This window comes from Hyla sarda, chromosome 3 (genome assembly GCF_029499605.1).
Source record: "Hyla sarda isolate aHylSar1 chromosome 3, aHylSar1.hap1, whole genome shotgun sequence".
NCBI classification, from domain to species: Eukaryota; Metazoa; Chordata; class Amphibia; order Anura; family Hylidae; genus Hyla; species Hyla sarda.
Genome location: NC_079191.1, coordinates 175,015,444 through 175,038,607, shown reverse-complemented (window position 1 = coordinate 175,038,607; position 23,164 = coordinate 175,015,444). Strand labels below are relative to the sequence as shown.

Here is a 23,164-nt window from a genome sequence, read left to right as displayed (position 1 = left end):
CAGAAGAGGCAAGTAATTCAGTTTGTAAAGGTCAGTGGGAGAGCGGGTTAGGGTGATGCCTAAGTACTGAATCCCCCTGGATTGCCAGTCAAATGTGTAAGTGGATTTCAACGTGGAAAGTATGGCAGGAGGGATATTGACCGGAAGGGCTTGGGTCTTGGAGGAGTTTAGGTGGTAATATGAAAGCATGCCGAAGTGTTCCAGCGTGGACATTACTGTCGATAGGGAACGGTCTGGGTTGGTGAGCGTGAGGAGTACATCATCCGCATAAAGGGATATAGTGTGGGGTCTCCCTCCTATCTCCACTCCAGTGATGTGGGGATTTTCCCGAATAGCTTGAGCTAAAGGTTCCAATGCCAAAATAAATATATGGGGGGACAGGGGGCAGCCCTGCCTCGTGCCATTCGTGATAGCAAAACGATTGAAAAGGGCCCCATTAACATACGTCTTGGCGGAGGGATTATTGTAGAGGGCTGAAATCGCAGTGAGAATAGAGCCGCTAAATCCCATTCTCTCCAAAAACCGAGAAGGCGAACGACCACCGGAGGCGATCGAACGCCTTCTCGGCGTCAAGAGCGAGGGCTAGAACAGGGAGGTTCCGGGCTACAGCATGGTGTAGAACACCCAACAATCGTCTGGTATTATAATAGGGCTGTCTATTAGGTACAAAACCAACCTGATCTGCTGCGATCAAAGAAGGCAACAGGACGGCTATACGATTGGCGATAATTTTAGCAAATATTTTTATATCCAGATTAAGTAGGGAGATTGGGCGAAAAGTTTGTGGGCAAGTAGGGGGTTTGCCCGGCTTAGGGATGGTGACTATAAGTGCTTGCATGTTTTCACCAGGAAATGCACCAGAGTCCAGCACCTCCTGGAAAAATCTGTAGAGATGGGGGGTAAGAACCTCATTAAATTGCTTATAATAATGGCTAGCAAAACCATCTGGTCCGGGGGCCTTACCTCTGGGGAGTTTTTTGATCACTAAAGATATTTCTGGAGGAGTAATAGGAGCATTGAGGTTGAGAAGTTGTGGAGGGGTCAGGGAAGGGAGATGTAGGGAGGACAGGAATGTGTCAGTCAGGCCCACAATATTAGAGGGAGTTGAGATAGAATCCCGTAGATTGTACAAATCAGCGTAGAAATCTCTAAAGCTGAGCGCAATTTCAGAGGGAGTATACAGTTTAGCACCCGTGTGTATGGAGGTTGTAGGGGATCCTGGATCTAGTGTGTTGCGCTTTCAGGCGTGCGGCCAATAATTTTCCTGCTTTATTGCTTTGTGAATAGTGGGTTGCTTTGGTTTTACGAAGTGATTTCTCGTAGGAAACTAAGAGGAGGGTTCTCAGATCCTGTCTAAGGGATTGCAGTCGTGTCGCTAGGTGGGGAGAAGGGTTAGTCATGTTTTCCCTCTCTACTTGACGCAGGGCAAGGAGAGTCGCTGTCAACTGGTCGCTTCTCTGACGTTTCAGTAATGTCCCCTGTTTAATGAATGACCCTCTGATGAATGCCTTATGTGCGTTCCACACTATACTTGGGGGTACCGGGTAGGATTCGGTAGATGTTTGGGTCTAGGAACTCGGTGCGCCCTGTCAATTTCCAAATCAGAGGCAGGCAATTCAGGCAATGCAGCTTTAAAGAGGGCTTGCACGTATTGTGGAATTTCCTTGGGAGGCACAGATTCTGGGATACCCCGCAGCTTCACATTATTTCTTCTCCCTCTGTCCTCCAGGTCAGCCAATTTTGCTTTGATCATGGAGAAATCTTCCTCCAAGGCAGTATGGGCGTCAATCATGTCATTATGGGATCCAGCAAAGTCCTCAAATTTGTGTTCCAAGTGATCCACCCTGGAGCCCAACCCCCCTATCTCCTTCTGGAGGGGGTGAAGGAGGGATTGGAAGTCTGTAAGAAGGGATCTGCGCTGCACCAGCATCATCTCCTTCATTGCAGTGTCAGTGAGAGTCACATTAGCCACAGGCAGGGCCATAAGAACATCTCCCCCTGTAGTAAGCGGTTCAGCGTCCAGGGGAGTAGGACTGCGGAGAGTCTCAGTGAGTGCATCATTTTAATGTCGGACGTTGCTTGAAAAGGCTGATGGAGGGAGAGGCAAGGGGACTGATTCCCGTTGCGGAGCCACTAACATGGCGCCGGTCACTCACCGCTATGCAGGGATTAGAAGGGCCCGGGAGCAGACAAAGTCCACGGAGTTTAGGACTGTCACTTGCAGGGCTTCGCGGGCACAGCGCCGGATCAGATGAGGAGCGCCGTAACCGGGTCTGTGGAGACAGGCGTCGGGATGAAGCGCGCGGCGCCTGTGCAGAATCTCCTTCACAAACCTCTTTCTCTCTCGGCGCCATCTTGTGAAGAGTCCGCGCCGTCTCTAAAGTAGAATTTCGCCAGTCTGGCGTGGCCGGCAGGTTTCCTCCTCCGTCCGGGCATGTTAGGGAAGATCAGTGTTCAGGGCTGAGCGCAAACTTGGATGGCTGGAAGCTTTGGAAAGTCGCTTACAACAAGACGGGAGCAGGAGCTCTCAGCTCAAGCGTGCATGCAGCTTGGCAGCCAGACCACGCCCCTCAAGACTTGTTTCCTTGATTGGAGTAGTAGTTTCCAGGTTGTGGGGAGGCTAGATTAGTGCTTGTACTACTGCCCCCATCATGGAACAGTCTGTTCCATGTTGGGGGTAGTAGTACAGAGGCTGAGGGATTGATCGCACTGGGTCTCAAGTCTGAGACCCCATGCGATCAAAAGTTATTAACCAGGGGAGTGGGCGGCATGGTCCGAGCACCGAAACCCTGCGATGTAGATCGTGTGTGTTTTACTTAAATTTTCAAATACCCCACCTGGAGCCCTGAATGGCCAGCATCGAGGGGCCATTCAGGGCTCCTGCTGGGTTTTTAAGGTCATTATTACAAGGATTGTAATGTTGCACTGTGCTGTGTTCCCTGGCTGCTCGGATGCACTGCAGGAGGGCAAGATTGATGGGTAGCGCAGCAGTGGGCAATATACACAGCTAGCGCAGTGGGGGGCCAGACATATAGAGCAATATGTATAATGGCCCCCCCGCTGCGCTAGCTATGTATAATGCCCCCCCGCTGTGCTAGCTATGTATAATGCCCCCCCCCCCCCCCCCCCGCTGCACTTACATAAATCCCTTGCAGCGCTATGTGTGAATAATATACTATCAACAGCACATCATGCTGCTGGCCAGGAAAAGGCAGCGCAATGCCGCCCGCTTCCCGGCCAGCAGATGTGCTGCTGATAGCATGCTATTCACAAATGGTGCTGTGAGGGACATGTGTATAGAAGCGCTGCAGGGGGACAGATATATAGTGATATATAACATTCCCCCTGCAGCGCTTCTATACAAAGTCCCTCACAGCGCTATCAGCAGCACATCTACTGTCCGGGAAGCGGGCGTCATTGCGCTGCCTTTCCCGGCCACCAGCATGATGTGCTGCTGATAGTATACTATTCACAGATAGAGCTGCAAGGGATTTATGTATGTGCGCTCACTAAGGGGACATATGTAAGGGCAGCGGGGGGGGGGTATTATACATAGCTAGCGCAGTGGGGGGCATTATACCCCCCACTGACCTAGCTATGTATATTACCCACTACTGCAGCGCATAAGGGCAGCCGGGGAACACAGCGCAATGCTTCCCTGGCTGCCAGTGTAGTGAAGCATTACAATCCTCGCTAATGAATTTAAAAACCCTGTTGAGAGCCCTGAATGGGCCTCGGCCATTCAGGGCTCCCAGCGGGATATTTAAAAATGAAAGTAAAACACGCACACTATCTACATCGCTGGGTGGCGGAGCATGCCGCCTGCTCCCCTGTTTAATAACTTCAGATCGCATCGGGTCTCAGAAGTGAGACCCAGTGCGATCAATCACTCAGCCCCTGTACTACAACCCCCATCATGGAACAAACTTTGTTCCATGATGGGGGTAGTAGTACACACACTAATCTAGCCTCCTAGCTGCCTGCAGACTCCCGCAGCCAGGGATTTACTCCCATCATGAAGTCTGTTCCATGATGGGAGTAATAGTAGTCCCGGCTGCAGGAGTCTGTAGATGGCTGATGCAAACGGATGCTACTAAATAGCATCCTTTTGCATCAGTTTGCACCCGTTAATAGAATGATCCATTTAGGAGGCAATAACAGACAAAATCTAGATGGGGGACAACGGCTGTGTGAACTTAGCCTTACAAACATCTAAAATGGGTTGTTAAAGAAATATAAATTGTAATAAATGTGTTAAAGAACAATGACTATGGTTTTAAGAAAAGTCACATGTACTGTTTGCTGCAGATTCAATGCTGCGTAAGTCAGTGCTACATTATGACAGAACACAGTATCTGCAGCAAATCCTACCCTAAGATACATTATATTTTTTTTGTTTTTTAAAGGGGTACTCCACCCATAGACATCTTATCCCCTATCCAAAGGATAGGGGATCAGATGTCTGATCGCGGGGGTCCCGCCGCTGGGGACCCCCACAACATAGCACGCAGCACCCACCTATTACTGCACCCACCTGTTACAGCCGTCACGCCCCCTCCCATAGACTTGCATTGAGGGGGCGGGGCGTGACATCACACGGGGGCGGAGTCGTGACGTCACTATCTTCCGTTCCCGTGGTCGGGAGCCAGACCCTCCTGCGCTTCCGGAGCAGTAACAGGTGGGTGCTGCGTGCTATATTGCGGGGGTCCCCAGCGGTGGGACCTCCGCGATCAGACATCTTATCCTCTATCCTTTGGATAGGGGATAAGATGTCTAGGGCTGGAGTACTCCTTTAATACTAAATGTGTTGCTTATTACAACTAGTGATGGCTAAAAGTACTAATCTTTGTATTAGTTTTTCTGTTGGTTTCTCCTTTGGTTTTGGCTACAGATACTGACAGCAACACACAATGTGTAAGTCTTTTGGCTTTCTATTTGATTAGAGGGGAAAATCCCTTGAAGTAGTTTGTTTTTTTACGGGTTGTCCAGGGAAGATGGTATTCTCCATGCCTAGGGTGTTGTGAAAGTAATAAGCTATACTCTCCCGTCCTTCATCCCTCTCTGCTCCTGATTCCTCATCCTCCTGACTTTTTTCTGTTTCCTTTTAACCTTGTGAATGTGCAGGAACTGCCCCCGCTCAATCAATGGCTGCAGAAGTGTCCTTCCTCAGTCAGTAGGGCAGTTTCTGTATTGTCATGATGTTGTTGTGGTGAACAGCGGAAGACCAGGAGAATCGGTGGAGCGGTGGCGACTAACCGTCCCCACCGGACGGTCCCTGCAGCACAGATGGCCCAGACCAGCTCACCCTTCCTTCCCGCCGAGGGGAGGCGAATACAAAACTAAAGGGGGTGGGGGGGTCTGGATGATGACAAAGGCCGCAGTGGTCTTCAATCTGCGGACCTCCAGATGTTTCAAAACTACAACTCCCAGCATGCCCGGACAGGCGATGGCTCTCCGGGCATGCTGGCAGTTGTAGTTTTGAAACATCTGGAGGTCCGAAGGTTGAAGACCACTGTTCAGACATGGACAGGCGGTGATGATGAAGGGGGTGTGGGATGATGACAGAGGATGATGACAGGAGGTGATGATGAAGGGGGGGTGGGATGATGACGGGGTGATGATGAGGGTGTTAATGACGGGGGTCTGGATGATGACAGGGGGGGGAATTATGTATTTCCCACACTAGGCTTATAGTCGAGTCAATAACTTTTCCTGGGTTTTTGGGGTGAAATTAGGGGCCTCGGCTTATATTCGGGTCAGCTTATACTAGAGTATATACGGTATTAAAGTAGCGAGTGGCAAGACTGTGCAGTAGCAATTTAATTCAGACCTAAGCTTGTATTGTAAGTAAATCCAGCTATTTGACATGACGACCCCCCTAGTCCTCACTGGACAGACCTCCACTCAACACCACCCCGTCCCTCTACACGAAAACATCTGTTCTTTGCAGATGGGAAATGCAGCTCTTTCCAAATATGAGATCACAGTGTGAAATAAGCAACGTGGTAAATAGGTTTTTTGGTGGGGAAGGATATTGGACCCATCTGCTTTTAGATATATGAATTTTAAGTGCTTTAATTGGCTGCTAGAGAAGCCAAAGATAGAAATAAATCTTAAAGAGCAGATCTGATAGAAAGATCAGTGTAAACTATAAGTAATGGATCAAGTTTGTTTTAACACTTTACTGTCTACTTATCATAGATAACACTGTATATAAGTTTTGTGTAGTGCAGGTTTTGTCAGCTACAGAAAAATTTATAAAAATTAAAATTAAAGAGAATATAAACAATTTTGTTTTAAAAACAATGAAAAGTGTTTTGTAACTTGGGTATCTTGCTACAGGTGGGATGGGTAGGGTTATTCTTACAGATCTCCACAAAAGCTGTAGCTACAGGGGAAGTATTTGGAAGCAGTTTGGGTGTACTCTGTATTTTGTATTACAGCATGTTGATTTTTAGTGGCCTCGCGCCCACAAATCTGCTCAAAGACCAAATCTAGCAAGTCAAACAAGCAGCTGCAGGCATGTGGTCTGTCAAATCTTGGGCGAACTTCTGTTTGCTGTCTTGGAAACACTGAACCCGCAGATGGGTTGAAGTGAAACATGTGTCAGACAGCCAGGATAAAATAACCACTCTAGGAATAGAGCTTGATCTGGTGGGAACTCAGCACCTGAATATTTTTTTTTTTTTAACATGATCTCATAGTGCAATAGTCTAATGGAAGCTGTTATTGGTTTACCTAAAGCATTTTTAATACTATTCATTCCATCACACGCCCAGGTAGATTGCAAGTTATGTAACCCATATCAGTAAGTAGTCTTTATTAAAATATGCATTATTCATTTTTTCATGTTTAAGCTTCATGCATGATCAGAGATAAGAGATTAAGCAAAATGCACTAGAATTTTGGCTTGAATTGTGAAGTGGGGAGTCTTCCATCCCGTGCATCCAGTTTATTAGTGTTATGTATTGCTAGATCATTTTGAAAAGTTTCCAGAGAGGATGTGGCTGAAGTATGCCAGTCAAGACGTGACTTAAGAAAAAGATGTATCCTTTCTAGCCAGATCTGCCAAATGTATCACACCGAGGGAGATCATCAAAGACTGTAGTTCTTAGAGTAAACAGTCAAGTCTAATTCTTGGACTAGGTATTCTTAAGGTGTGGTCTCCAAACTGTGTAACTCCATATGTTGCAAAACTAGAACTCCCAGCATGCTTGCAGACCACTTGTCTAAAGAATCGACAGGTTTTTAAACAGCATGAGCCACTGTTAATTTTTTTATTTTTTTTACGTACCATTACTTTTACACCAAAAAGTGACATATTTCCAGCTTAGATGAAGATAAGCTGTCTTTGTGCATACATGAGTCTTGCTATATACACTACTTCTGTAATTTCCAGTTCTCCCAGAGCTAATGGGCTGAGCCTAAGTTCTATAGTGACTGCCATGCACATCTCTAAACACAGCTTAAAATGCAGCAGCATGGATGACATTATAAAGCAGTAGTGAGTAGTCTAAGCTGTGAACACAGTCCTGGGGTGAGAACTTTAGTTGTCTTGCCCATCTTTCCAGGTACTTCCCTCCTCTTCTCCCCCCCCCCCCTTTTCAGCAAGCTACGTTCCTTGTCCAACTTAAGCAAAAATGTCTAAAATACGTTGAAAATGGGGTGTAAGTAATGCAAGGCATTTTTTTTGTGCAAATTGTACCATATCTTTTGGGACAAGCAGTTTTGATAATCTCCACTGCAATAAATTTGGTGCTGTATCTACCAGATTTGTCTTTATTTATTTTTGTTTAAATGTAATACTAATAAACATTGCATGATCTTGAAGATTTTTTTATTTTTCTGTCTGCTTGTTTCTTAGGGCTCCCTCAGGATTAATCCCAAGAAATTCCATGAAGCGTTCCTGCCATCGCCGGTAAGAATAAAGCAATGATCCCTCTGGAAACATGTAACTTTTTTTTTTTATTTATATTGGCTATAATGACAGGTGGTTAACATTGCATATAACATTTTATTCAGTAACTATGAGAGCCTTACACTTGGTGCCATAGATGTGCCTGTCTCTGTGCATACAGTTTTTTTTTAAAGCAGCTGACTTGGGACCACCACTTAGTGTAACTGGACTCTCTTCATGTATCCCTGCTGCGAAGTCTTCATTTTCTAGTGAATTAAACTAATCTCCCTTGAAGCAATTTTGCCATCTATTTCTGCTCTGTTTCGGTAGCCAATTTACAGTGTTTATTCAGATATAAAGTACAAGACCTATTTAATTGACATGCCTAATTTAAACAAGATAGTATCCCTGGTTCCCACAGAATCCTTCTCTGGGGGTTCATATTCAGGAGCGAAAAAGCAGATGACTCCATGGATATTGCATTTGCATCTAATGTTTCTTACTGTCCTTATATTGTAAATCTATGTAAATCACAGTCTTCAATATCCTACCAGGAAAGGGGATGAATGATAACCTGTGTGTGACGCATAAGATCCTTCCTTCACAGTAGATCTATTTCACAAGCATCCTATGGCATCTCTTGGAGTTATGTAAAACGCTTTGCTATGTTATGTCACTATGCCTCACGCTAGTGTGTGACTTTATACACAATGGAGTAGGCGAGTGATCTTGATTTGTCACTTTAGTGATAACAGTCGTGGATTTATGTATGGACAATGACTGATCCGGACAGGTCCTTATCAAAAAAGTTCACAATTCCTATATTTACTGTTCATAGAGTTTTAGATAGTACTGTTACTAACTCTCAGGGCTGTGAGGGAAAACAAATGCAGAACATGTGCAAAAATCTGTTCCCTGTGGTGGCCCTCTCCCCCGATAAACAGGCCTGCAGTCTTTCTGCATCAAGTCATGGGAGGCAGCACATACAGCTGCTGCAGCTCTCGTCCCAATCTGATTGTTTCTGCTTTCCAGAGTCTCAAGGAACATTCTGTTTTAGATTCTCGCTGAAATGATTTCTTGACTTGTCTTTTGTAACACACTTGAACGCTGTGCTTCCATACGGACCGAAACAAAGTGCCAGAATCTGTTAATTTACTATAGGAAGTACCTGGTTATGTAATAGACTTCTAGACCTGCTTATTTAATAAGCACTTGTTGTACTTTCCTCCCATCTGAATATGGGCTCAAAGAACCAAATGGTGACGTGTACGTGTGCCTATGAAATGATCTCAGTGATCATATTAAAGATTAGATTCTCTAGGCTGCTTGTGGTATATAATGTATTATACAATCTTTCAGTATGCTTTGTGTAAACTGGGCATTTTTGTAAGATCTCTGCTTGCTCTGTTAATAAGCAGTCAGTACTGTAATTCTAATAAGCCATCTGAATCTGTGTCTATCACATAAGACTAATGTCTTTTCATTGGAAGTGGACATTGAAGATTACTTTTGAATGACTACAAACAGCAATATTAAAGACCACTGAGACACTAAGGAGATGTATCATTCTTTTCAAACGTATGGCTTTTATGACAATTTTTTTATATTTTTTTTTTTCTTACTTTTGCTTACATGTGACCTATTTATCAAAGTCGCACGACCTTGATAGATAAATCACACGTAAGCAAAAACAGGGGAAACCCGCCTACAAAAGCATTTTTTAAAGCAGAAAAGCTTTCGCTTATGTTAATAGCCGAAAGTTCTTTATCTATCCTTTATTACCAGTAGCCATCATGTCACCGCGGCCGCAACAGTGCCTGAACAGTATGCTGTTTGCTGGGCTAGCTCATTTTTGTTTTTGTATTTTCAACCTGCTCCCGGTAAGTTCTCATCATGAATACTGGCCATGCCAGCGGCTGGTATTTTACATTGAGGGATGCCCTGCGCCTGCCGGCAATTTTCTCCCTGCCGCTGCACAGAAGTCGCCATTCACTGTGCTTAGTGGCCGTGGCCAGACATTACCTCTGTAGGAAACTGGCGCCGTGGTCACTTTAAATAGTGGTCGGCCCCACTGCAATTAAACGCTTATCTCCTATCCTGTGAATAGGTGATGAGGTGTTTTTTGGCCACAGATGGCCTTTATCAGTTTGCCCCCGGTTTATACTATCTGTTATTACTTCTGAGCATGCTCAGAAGAGGTGAAATCAGCAGACTCCTGCAGTGTTGTGGAACTACTACCTCATCATGGAACAGACTTGTTTCCATGATGGGAGTGTTAGTTCCCCAAGCTGCAGGTGGCTGGGGAGATTACATTAGTGCTTGTACTACTACCCCCATCATGGAACAGTCTGTACCCTGTTGGGGGTAGTATTACAGGGTCTGATGAATTGATCGCACAGTGTCTCATTTCTGAGACCCGATGCGGTCAGAAGTTACTAACCAGGGGTGTGGACGGCATGCTCCGCTCCCCTGTGATGTAGATAGTGTATGTTTTTTCTTTCATTTTCAAGTACCCCGCCAGGAGCCCTGAATGGCCAGTACAGAGGAGCCATTCAGGGCTCCTGGCAGGGTTTTTAAAGTCATTAGTGAAGATTGTAATGTTAAAATACACTGGCGGCTGGGGAAGCATTGCGCTGTGTGTCCCCGGCTGCCCTGAGGCCCTGCAGGACTGTATGTATATAAGCGCTGCAGGGGGGGGGGGCAAGAACTATAGGTAGCGCAGTGGGGGGGGCAGACATAGAGTGGTATATGTCTGCCCCCCCCCCGCTGTGCTAGCTATATATACTACCCCCCGCAGCACTTACATATGTCCCCCCCCTAGCGAGCGCATACATATTTCCCTTGCAGCGCTATCTGTAGAGTATGCGATCAGCAGCGCATCATGCTGCTGGCTGGGGAAGGTAGCGCAATGATGTCCACTTCCCGGCCGGCAAATGCGCTGCTGATGGCATACTTCACACGTGTTCGCTCGCTGGGGGGACATTTATAAGCACAGTGGGGGGGGGGGCAGTATATATAGCTAGCGCAGCGGGGAGCAATATATAGAGCTAGCGTAGTGGGGGGGGAGGCTAATAATATATATATATATATATATATATATATATATATATATATATATATATATATATTATAAATTATTATATATTTTTATTATTTTTATTATTTTTATTATTTTTATTATTTTTTTATAATATATTATATATATATATATATATATAATATATTATAAAAAAATAATAAAAATAATATATAATATATAATATATAATTTATAATATATATATATTATTAGCCCCCCCCCCCCACTACGCTAGCTCTATATATTGCTCCCCGCTGCGCTAGCTATATATACTGCCCCCCCCCCCCCCCCCCACTGTGCTTATAAATGTCCCCCCAGCGAGCGAACACATGTGTGAAGTATGCCATCAGCAGCGCATCTGCCGGCCGGGAAGTGGACATCATTGCGCTACCTTCCCCAGCCAGCAGCATGATGCGCTGCTGATCGCATACTCTACAGATAGCGCTGCAAGGGAAATATGTATGCGCTCGCTAGGGGGGGGACATATGTAAGTGCTGCGGGGGGTAGTATATATAGCTAGCGCAGCGGGGAGCAATATATAGAGCTAGCGTAGTGGGGGGGGGGGGGGCTAATAATATATATATATTATAAATTATATATTATTATATATTTTTATTATTTTTTTTATTTTTATATATATATATATATATATATATATATATATATATATATATATATATATATATATATATATATAAAATATATTTTTTTCTTAATGCACAAAAAATCGCTACGGCGCTTGATAACTGTCCTAAATGTTTTGGAGAGCTTGTAAAGGAGCTTCCCCATTTGAGTGAAGCATACAGTTTGTGGCTAAACAAGACATTTTGTGACATGTAAAAAGTTTTGATTGTTAGGAGTCTTGGTGTTCTGATCCCTACTAATCATTAGAATGAGCTTGGAGAAACCCTTGGCTGTGTGCTTCACTCCAAAGCTATCTGCATCTCCATCTAATTGCTGAAGGCGAGCTCCAATACAAGTGTAGAGGCCTTGTCTCCTGCAACTGGACAGATATCTCAATAACCTATGGAATGAAAGCACAGCTGCATGCCTCTCCCCTATCTCTGGGGGTATAAACACCCATACCCCAAATGATCAAAACTTTTGGATAGGTCTCTGACATTTTCTAACATTAAACGTAATGTTATAAAGGATGTTGATATGTTTGCAAAGATGCCATTATGATCTCTGCTTCCTCTGTAAATTTCAGATGCCACTATACAGTAAAAAGTAAATCTCTTAAAAGCGTTACTGTCATTAGTAAGAAAATGTAAAAAAAAAATTTAAATCAATGTGCCCTAAAACCTGTGTGCATAATATGCATGTGTTAACATATAAAATACCTTTTGATCTATGTATTATTGAAATAAGATTTCTGCATTTCTCTGAGTCTGGGGACATTTCCCCTGGAGCACAATGAGCTCTCCTCTCCCCCGGTCATGTGGTCTACACAAACATTTTTACACTTTCTGCCTAAATGCATGCTCTATAGAAGTCTAATGCAGCCATGTAAAACTACATGGTGCAAGTACAGAAGAAAAACCTGCATTTCCACAGCTTTGTGACCAAAATGCATGCCTTTTATAACCCTAAAGCAGCCTTGTGGAACCTATATGGTGCAAATACACTAGAAATAAGTTCATAAAATGACCAACGAGAAAACATTTTGCATATAAATAGTTTAGCACCTTGTATTGCTTGTCACTGTGCATGTGAATGCTTCTCCAGAAGAGGCTGCAAGCTGTCTGCATCTTGTCTGGATCTCACAGGTGTTCTCCTCACACCATTGAAAGCTGGATTATACATCGTACTGAGTGAGCAGAGGAGAGATCACCCCCCCCCCTCCCAGCATTTCAGTCCCATGTTTTAAAAAATTCACATCTCTATCAATAATTTTTTTTTAATTAAGTATATTAGGAAAATGTTTAGTTTTTAAGGAAGTATTAAATGGGAAAAAAGTTGTTTCTAACGGCAGTAACTCTTTAAAGGAAAACTGTTACCAAATCCCCTCCCACCCCCACACTATCCAGAGGTACTGGCTGGTAGTACAGGGGATGCTGATCAATATGCCTGCCATGCCCGGATCCGCCCTGCCGTTCGCCTGTTATAAGATATTTTGCATATCTGGAATAATGAAGATAACTGGCACAGGTGGGGTTACTTCCTTTATCTGGCACTGTGACGTTACCGCCGCTCGGCCCGCGGCACCGCCCGGCTTACGCATATTCATGCCCTCCCTCTCCTCCCCGCTCTTTCTGCGACTCCAGTGCGCTGAGGCCGCTTCTAGTGTACACAGAAAGCCAGCACATGCGCAGTGAAGTCACATACAGAGCGGGGAGGAGAGGGAGATACGGAGGGAGAGCATGAATATGCATAAGCCGGGTGGTGCTGCGGGCTGAGTGGCGGTGATGTCACAGTGCCAGATGAAGGCAGTAACCCCGCCCTTGCCAGTTAGAAGATAATTTGCATATCTGGAATAATGAGACGTGTGAATGGCGGGGGCGGACCCGAGCATGGTAGGCATCATATTGATCAGCATTTGGTGACCGTTTTCATTTTTAACCTATTGTTGTCTCTTAAGTATTATAAAGAAGCGCATGTAGCATGAATCAAGTGTGGTCAATCATGCCTATTGAGTCTCTTAAAGTATATGTTCAGGAAATGGACATATAGGGGGAAACTTATCAAAATCTGTGTAGAAGAAAAGTTGTTCAGTTGCTCATAGCAACCAATCAATTGCTTCTAATTTTGAGGCTTTTTTAAATAAATAAAAAAATGTAAATAAAAAAGTAGTCTGGTATAGGCAACTGGTCAACTTTTCTTCTACACATGTTTTGATAAATCTCCCCTTTATTCCTTAGTAGACAAGTCAGTCCATTAATGTCTATAGGCATGCTGTGACTACGGTGCTGTGTATGTTGGCATATATTTTTGGTGATATCCCAACATGTATTAATGTAGAGAAAAAATCTGATGCAAATTGTGTGCCTGCACCCTCCAACTGCATACAGTAGAGAGAACTGGCTGTAACTTCCATGTCAGATGCTGGGCTCTGCTGTCAAGGAAAGGGCCATTAGCTCCCTACAGCCTGGCATAGTCTTGCAGTGGTATCCTGGCTCTTCAACTCCAATTATGTCCCAGGAAGGAGGAAATGGGGGAACAAGCAAAATAGAAATACTGCTGTCAGAAAGCTCAATATCTGTGAGGAGGGCAGATTGTGAATCGCCCTGGCTTAGGGGCCCGCTTGCAACTTTGAGCCCTATAACTAAGTCATTGAGGACCACTGAGATCAGGATCATTCACAATTATCGTGTGCTACTTCAGAATGTTTTTTTTGTTATGCCAAGCCATTTAAGAGCATGACCTTTTAACAAACCTATTATGGTTATGTATAATGCTCTGTTGGCAGTTTAGGGGGTTCATATATGTTCACAAATGAATTAAAACAGTGGCTCAACAAAATAGAGTTGTCATCTTACTAGGTCTACTTCACATACTAAGGTTACACTAGTGCCTTTGGGCTCTTGACTGTCGTGCTGTGCCCATGTGATCTCTGGGAGACTACTCCCTGTCCCATCTTTGCTACATGTAACAATACTCTGGTCACTTGGTATGGGGATTGCTGTGTGAGTCTAAGAACTCATGGACCCCACACCCCTAGCCTTCTCAGATGCCTGACTACCCATAGCTGCGAACATGCTTTGTGTCCAAAACCATGAAGTGGCCAATGCCTTTCTAGTCCAAGCCCATAAGACTCTCCCCTTTTCTGACATATACTTCTAACACCAACATTATCAGTATTGCAGCTTTAGTGTTAAAACAAGTGAACTCTTGCTTGTAGAAATGCAGTGTACCCCTTCAACACACTATTTGCACAGGTGAGAGGGTTAACCCACTATTTTTATTATGATCTCTTCAAATAACCTTCTTGGATTTTCACTGTCCTTCCTTCACCACCATAATAGCTCCTTAAGGGTCTCAATCTCTGTTTACCAGACCACCAGCTTGTTTCCCAGTCGTCAGCTTTCTGGCTTGTCATGGTAGTTTTATTTGGCTCTTTCTGCATAACTTCACTTGGTTTCCACATCTTCTTGGCCTTGTCCGCAGCCCACTATTGCATCGAACAGTCACTGTTATCAGGCCTACTTACGAAGTTCATCCTTTAGCAGTGCCGATTGGTGCTAAACTACACACTTATATCATCCTTTGCCCCCACCACTGTAATGTGGCACAATGCTGAATGCTAGTACATAGGCAAACATTTCTGCATTTGGCTGTGCATGGGCCAGCACAACTGCAATCTATTCATCAGGGTCTGGGAGTGCCACTATGTACAGTGGTATGCCAGCCATTTTTTCATTCTCTTGTCTTTATTCTACAGTCCATAACCTAAATTTTCTTAGGACACAGCCTATTTTGGCATAAAGAATACAGCTAGCTTTAATTTTTGCGTTTTTGTTTTTTCCTCCCAGCCTATTTTTCCATCCACGTAGCCATGTGAGGCTTGCTTTTTTTTATGCGCTATTGACCTCTTCTGACCCTTGTAACTCTTCTTATATTTTCATATATGCTGCGGTATGAGGGCCCATTGTTTGCGCTGTGATCTTTGGTTATTAATCCAATTTTTGCTTGACTTTTTTTGATCACTCTTTACTCCCATCTTTTTTTCCGGGGGTGGGGGGGGGTGATGAGATCAATCAGCAATAATCCAAAAAACAATATATTTCTGGATGCACTACAAATGAATGTTGAATACTGGCGTTTATGGATAAATATCAGCTGCTACGACACCCACTAGTGGATCACTGCTTGGGCACTAAATAATAGTACAAGTATCAAAACAAAATATATTTGTGGTGTCAGCGCTATTGCTATGATAGTATTGCTTTAATGATGGATGTCCTGCTATGCTTAAGTTGATATAAAAAAAAAAGCTGCAGGAAAATGACATTTATTTTCCTCTTTGGTTAGTACTTAGTTCATATTTTATGCAGATTAATATACTGTGCACAAACATGACATATTTGGATGTTACTAGTTGTATAGTATAATTTTCACTTACTATGTTGTGGTGATGCCGATGTTTTCCATTCAATGTGTCTTTCTGTAGTGTTTCTGTTGGTTCTTCTCTTGTAGTATTTCTGTTAGCGTGCGCCGGGAGAAGAAGGAAATCGTCATTTTCAAAACGCATTTGACCCATACTGGGCACTGTAGTGATGTCACTACCAGCCTTAGGTCATACAGGTTGTAGACGCCGCCGACCGGGGCAGTCTCCGGCGCACGCTAACATAAATACTACAAGAGAAGCACCAACAGCAACCCTACGGAAAGACACATTGAAACATTGGCACTGCCACCGTCACCACAACATAGTGAGCGAAAACAATACTATACAACTAGTGACATCCAAATAGCTCAGGTTTGTGCACAGTATATTAATCTGCATAAAATATGAAAGAAGTACTAACCAAAGAGGAAAATTAGATCATGCTATTTCCTGAAGCTTTATCATCAACTGAAGCATAGCGGGACATCCATCATTAAAGCAATACTATCATAGCAATAGTGCTGACACCACAAATATATTTTTTGATACATGTTTATATAAAAAATGTGGTGTTTTTTGTAAAATAGGAAGGTGACTGGGGAGCAGACGAGTGGACCATTCTCAAGGGGTCTTCTGCTCTGGTATGAGATCAAGCAGAAAATAGCCGATAATACTGATCTGTGCTATGCCCTATACAAAGCACTGAACCGTATTAGCAATCAAATGATTGCTATAAATTTTCCCATATGGGGACATAAAAAAATAAATAAAAATCCCCTCCCCCAATAAAAATGTAAGTTGTCCCTTTTCCCCATTTTACCCCCAAAAAGCATTAAAAATGTTAATGATCCCATATGGTGAACAGCGTAAATGTAAAAACAAAAAAATCCAAAATTGCTGCTTTGTGTCACATTTTATTCTAAAAGAGGGATTAAAAAGTAAAATATAAGCAAAAATGGTACCAATAAAAACTACAGATCACGGCACAAAAAATGAGTCCTTATACTGCCCCATATATGGAAAAATTATAAAATTATAGGTGGTCAAATTAGGGCAATTTGAAACATACTAGTTTTGTTAATAGTTTAGCTCTTTTTAAAGCAGTACAATAATAATAAAAAAAATGCATATAACATGGGTGTAATTTTAATCGTATGGACCCACAGAATAAAGAGCATGTTAATTTTTACCGTCAAGTGTACAGCGTGAAAAAGAAACCTTCCAAAATTAGCTAAATTGCAGTTTTCTTTTCAATTTCCCTACATAAATAAGTTTTTGGGTGTTTTTGTATATTGTGATGTCATTACAAAGTAAAATTGGTCACGCAAAAACAAGCCCTAATATGAATCTGTGGATGAAAATAGAAGTGGTGATTTTTTGAAGGCGAGGAGGAAAAAACAAAGGCCAAAATAAAATTGGTCTGGTCATTAAGGTCGAAATGGGATTGGTCCTTAAGAGGTTCAAAGGTGAGCATTCAGAACAGCCTGAGGTCCAAAGCACTTCTGCTCTCCTTTAACCCTGGGCAGTCTGTTCCAGTCATCCCTACACCATGATGCTGCTACCACGATGCTTCATTGTATGGATACAATTGTGCAAATGATGAGCAATGCCTTGTTTGTTCTGGGCAATGCTTAGTATTGAGGCTAAAATGTTCAATGTTTTTTTTTTTTTTTTTTTTTTTTTTAATTTTTTTTTTAATCAGGCCGGAGCCTTGTTGCTCAGTTGTTGGCTGCCAGCTCTTTTTTAGATGTTTGGAACAACTAGACTCTAAAGTGTGATAATTAAGGGGCCATTGTTCTTGGGGAGACTCCAGTCCAGCAGACATTTTTTGTCCCCTAAAGATCTGTGCCGTAACATAATCCTGTCACAAGTGTCCTACTAAAGGGTCTGGATACCTTTTTATCCTTGTGAAATGTTAAGTTTCCTTTTTTAATTTCCATAAATGCCAAAAAACTAAGCTCACAACTAGTTTGATGGAATACGAAGATTGCATATAAAGTGTACAAATAATGCCGCCCCCCCCCCAAAAAAAAACAAAAAACAAAAACAAAACATATGTAAAACAAAAAAGTCATTTTAAGCTAATCCTATCTAGACGATATGTCTGATCACGAGGGTCTGGCTGCTGGGACCCCCCCCCCCCCTCCCCTGTGGACTCCAGGCTGGCACCCCGAAGTTCTGAAATTATGTTCAGAATGTCTGTTGCTGGTGGCCATGGTCATGACATCATGCCATGCTGTGGTCGCTCATCACACCCCCTCCCATAGACCTGGATGGAAGGGGCGTGACCTCACGTCCATCGCAGCCCGAACCCAATGATCTGAACATAAATGTCCAGAACGCCAGGGTGCCGGCCCGGAGATCGGATCCCAGCTGCCAGACTTTGCCCCTAGACATTATTCCCTATCTAAAGGATAGGGGGATAAGATGTCTGATTGCAGGAGAGCACCCCTTTAGAGCAGTGCATGTAGACAATGTTAAACAAAGATTACACATACACAAGGCATATTCCAGGCAAATAGAAAAAAAATTACATTTTTAGCCCAACCAAGAAAAATCGGGAATATCACATGTGATACATAATCCCTAACCAAGAAACTCCTAAAAATACTCGTGAAACGCTAATACTGCAAGCAAGTAAAGACAACATGGCACAACAGGAGTGCTTTGTAAAGGGGTAAATTAATTGGCAAAAGCTTCTAAAATTCTGTTTTCACTTTGTAGTTTTGGGATGTTGTATGCAGAATGACTTTTAATTTTTTTTTTTGCTGCTGTTTCCAGTGTTAATGTCTATTTTTATTTCCCCAAATAATTGTACTTGGGTTAAAAAAAGTAGAAAGGAGTTGAACAAGGCTCAAGTTGGCATCCTAGCAACACATCCTGGCATGAGCTGGCAAGTGATTTGCATATCATTACTCTTAGCATCTGGCTTTTATTTTTGTTAATTTTAGGGGCGCCACAAAACTAATTATGTCTGTTTTCAGACTCATTTGAGCACAACAGGAAGGGAAGAAGTAAATACAAGGCTTAGGAGCTTCTTGGTACAAAGTGAGAAGCAAGGGGAGATATTCCCCCAATTACACTGCAGCTGCTGGGGAGTGCAGTACAGTAGTACCTTTAATGTAGTCTGTTTAAATGGAGACCTACTGTCTGAACTAATTTGTGTGTGGGCTCACACTGGGGGTTTATTTTTAAATAGCATTTTTGATTTTTAGTGTATAAAACAAGTGTCCAGGTGTTGTGTTAATAATTAGAAATAATGTGAATTTTTATCCACTCCAATTTGTACATGCCATTCTTATCACTTAAATGGTCACATTCAGAAACTTATGATGTTGATCTTGGAAAAACATTAACATTTTCTAATATAATTCATAAGAATGTTTTCCTTTTTATAGAAATCATGGCTTACCGTGGCTTTATCCAAGCTTAAGCACAGGCATGGACAAAGCCAAGTAAGTGAGGGCGGGCTAGCACTCCTCTGTGCTCTCTCCTGTCTGATAGCACTCCTCTGTGCTCTCTCCTGTCTGATAGCACTCCTCTGTGCTCTCTCCTGTCTGATAGCACTCCTCTGTGCTCTCTCCTATCTGATAGCACTCCTCCTCTGTGCTCTCTCCTGTCTGATAGCACTCCTCCTCTGTGCTCTCTCCTGTCTGATAGCACTCCTCCTCTGTGCTCTCTCCTGTCTGATAGCACTCCTCCTCTGTGCTCTCTCCTGTCTGATAGCACTCCTCCTCTGTGCTCTCTCCTGTCTGATAGCACTCCTCCTCTGTGCTCTCTCCTGTCTGATAGCACTCCTCCTCTGTGCTCTCTCCTGTCTGATAGCACTCCTCCTCTGTGCTCTCTCCTGTCTGATAGCACTCCTCCTCTGTGCTCTCTCCTGTCTGGTAGCACTCCTCCTCTGTGCTCTCTCCTGTCTGGTAGCACTCCTCCTCTGTGCTCTCTCCTGTCTGGTAGCCCCCCTCCTCTGTGCTCTCTCGTGTCTGGTAGCCCCCCTCCTCTGTGCTCTCTCGTGTCTGGTAGCCCCCCTCCTCTGTGCTCTCTCGTGTCTGGTAGCCCCCCTCCTCTGTGCTCTCTCGTGTCTGGTAGCCCCCCTCCTCTGTGCTCTCTCGTGTCTGGTAGCGCCCCCCCTCCTCTGTGCTTTCTCGTGTCTGGTAGCGCCCCCCTCTCCTCTGTGCTCTCTCGTGTCTGGTAGCGCCCCCCTCTCCTCTGTGCTCTCTCGTGTCTGGTAGCGCCCCCCTCTCCTCTGTGCTCTCTCGTGTCTGGTAGCGCCCCCCTCTCCTCTGTGCTCTCTCGTGTCTGGTAGCGCCCCCCTCTCCTCTGTGCTCTCTCGTGTCTGGTAGCCCCCCTCCTCTGTGCTCTCTCGTGTCTGGTAGCCCCCCTCCTCTGTGCTCTCTCGTGTCTGGTAGCCCCCCTCCTCTGTGCTCTCTCGTGTCCGGTAGCCACCCTCCTCTGTGCTCTCTCGTGTCCGGTAGCCACCCTCCTCTGTGCTCTCTCGTGTCCGGTAGCCCCCCTCCTCTGTGCTCTCTCGTGTCCGGTAGCCCCCCTCCTCTGTGCTCTCTCGTGTCAGGTAGCCCCCCTCCTCTGTGCTCTCTCGTGTCAGGTAGCCCCCCTCCTCTGTGCTCTCTCGTGTCCGGTAGCCCCCCTCCTCTGTGCTCTCTCGTGTCCGGTAGCCCCCCTCCTCTGTGCCCTCTCGTGTCCGGTAGCCCCCCTCCTCTGTGCCCTCTCGTGTCCGGTAGCCCCCCTCCTCTGTGCTCTCTCCTGTCCGGTCCGGTTGCACTCCTCCTCTGTGCTCTCTCCTGTCCGGTCCGGTTGCACTCCTCCTCTGTGCTCTCTCCTGTCCGGTTGCACTCCTCCTCTGTGCTCTCTCCTGTCCTATCAGACAGTACAAAGTGCTAGCCCACCCTCACTTACTGGGCTTTGTCCATGCCTGTGTGTCAACTTAGACAAAGCCATGATTTTTATAAAATGGAAATATTTTCTTATGAAGTATATTAGAAAGGTTAATGTTTTGCCAAGATGTACAACATATAAAAAGTTTTTGTATCTGACAGTACCCATTTAATGTCGGCCCATATGTAAACTTGATGAAAGACTGGATGGTTCTTCGCACAGTGTTTTTTTTTTTCCCCTGACTGTATGACTTTTCAGTTTGTCCTAAAAGAATGCCTCACCTGAGCTTGGTAAATTTTCCACCAACAAAAACTTTACTTTTTTTGAGGCTTAAGGGTTGACTGGTTAGACATCCCTTTCAATAGCTGCATATGAGGTGATAATGCCAGGTCTCACTTCCAGCAATCTTTTATTTATTTTGACAGAAAAACATATTCCCTGTCACATAATGTACTATTGCATTGGAGCTCTGTCCTGGAGAGTAGCTGTATTCTGGCTTATAGAGGAGATCCTAAATTAGGGACTGTCCTCTGTCATTATGATGTAACGGCGCATATGGATTGAGGTTATGGTTATAACCTAACTCAGAAGTTCACAACAGTGTGTTGAATTCCACTTAACCTGTTTGTGTAGTGCTCGTTAGTGTTCTAAAAAGGGTATTGTTTCTCCTTAACCCATTAAGGAGACAGTCCATTTTAGCCTTAAAGGAGTACTCCACCCTTAGACATCTTATCCCCTATGCAAAGTAGAGGGGATAAGATGTCTGATGGCAGGAGGTCCAGCCTTCTGTGTTCTTGATATCATGCCATGTGTCCTCCCATAGCAGTGGGGACTAAGCATGGATGCTGGGTAGCCCAGGCTATGGATGCTGGGTAGCCCAGTCAGTGCCTCCTGCAACGGAGGCTAATACAGCGTGTATCTCTGGAATGGCATAGGTTTTATACAGCATTTTAATTCTGTTCACCCTCGCTATATCCCTGTGTATTGGGTTTAGTGTAGGTGTATTGGGTTTAGCGTAGGTGAATCTGCTATCGGTTTCCCTTTAAATGTTCATGCCTTTTAACATGCAGTCTGTCTACATTCCAAACCTCCTATTTCTGTACTTGGACATAATTTGTGGTTCCCTTAATCTACATTCCCTCATTTGTAACCAAATTGTCATATAGTTGTTCTAGGATTTTAAGCATTGACATTTAATGGGAGGGTTTTTATCAGTTATAATAATTTCTGTAATATGTTTTTTTACAACAATCTTAGGAAGTATTAGTATTTAACTGCTTTATATAGTTGGTATTATGAAAGCCTTCCATGTTAAGTTCAACATCTAATCTTAAATAGAAAATCAATAGATAGATATTTCAATTTGTTTGCTGTAACACTGTACTACATGGCACCAACTTCAGCAAATTCTTTAGTAGTTTTCTTTTTTAAAGTGTTTTTTTTTGTAGTTTAATCCAAAACAAAATGCTTTTTTTGTTTTCCTCCCCCTTTTAACACTTCATTAACATATTTTTTTATTTAATTATTTTTTGGCCTGTTGCCTTTTTTGTAAGGGGAACATAGTAGGAGAGTAAGGTCACATGTACAGAACTTGCGGTCTATTTTGCTGTTATTTTCTGCTGCTGATTTTCCTACCCATTGAAGTCAATTGGTAGAAAAATCAGCAGCAGATACATAGCAGGGAATTTATTAGTGTGTGTGTGTGTGGTCTCCAAACAGTGCCCTTCCAGATGTTGCAAAACTAAAACTCCCAGCCTGCCCAAAGGCCTTTGGCTGTCTGGGCATGTTGGGAGTTGTAGTTTTGAAACTCCTAGAAGCAGCAGTGAAGATCACTTTATGGCAATCTTCACTGCTGCATCTGGGACACTGCCTCCACTCCCTGTCACCTCTTGTTAGCCACCAGTTCTGGTCCCCGTGTCAATCCAGGTAACTGCCGCCGCATCCACAGCCTCCGCACATCGCTGCCATCTTCCCCTGCTCTGCCCCGACATCCAGGGGCGGGCAGAGCGGGGGAATTGAACTTTCACCCCCGCCCCTGTCCTGGAATTTGCCAGTCAGTCCTGATCAGTCAATTGCAGGGGATAGGAGGAGCTTTAGAAAGTTCGGAGCTGTCTCTGACAGCTCCGATCATCCCTATTTTCCGGGCTATCGGGTCATCAGATACCCGATCAGCCCGGAATCGCAGATCTGAATTGATCAGCGATTTGCGGTGATTGCTGACAATGGGGGGGGGGTCTGGCTAGTGGCGG

The 23,164-nt window shown here is 44.1% G+C and overlaps 1 protein-coding gene across 2 annotated transcripts in view; it reads left to right on the top strand.

Annotated features, from left to right (window-relative positions):
• DIS3L2 (DIS3 like 3'-5' exoribonuclease 2) overlaps positions 1-23,164 on the top strand; it is a 320,278-nt gene that overhangs the window by 22,468 nt on the left and 274,646 nt on the right. For both annotated transcript variants that reach the window (XM_056565531.1, XM_056565532.1), the window contains one exon: positions 7,865-7,918. In XM_056565531.1, the coding sequence (XP_056421506.1) occupies positions 7,865-7,918 (54 nt within the window). The remainder of the gene's footprint in view (positions 1-7,864; positions 7,919-23,164) is intronic.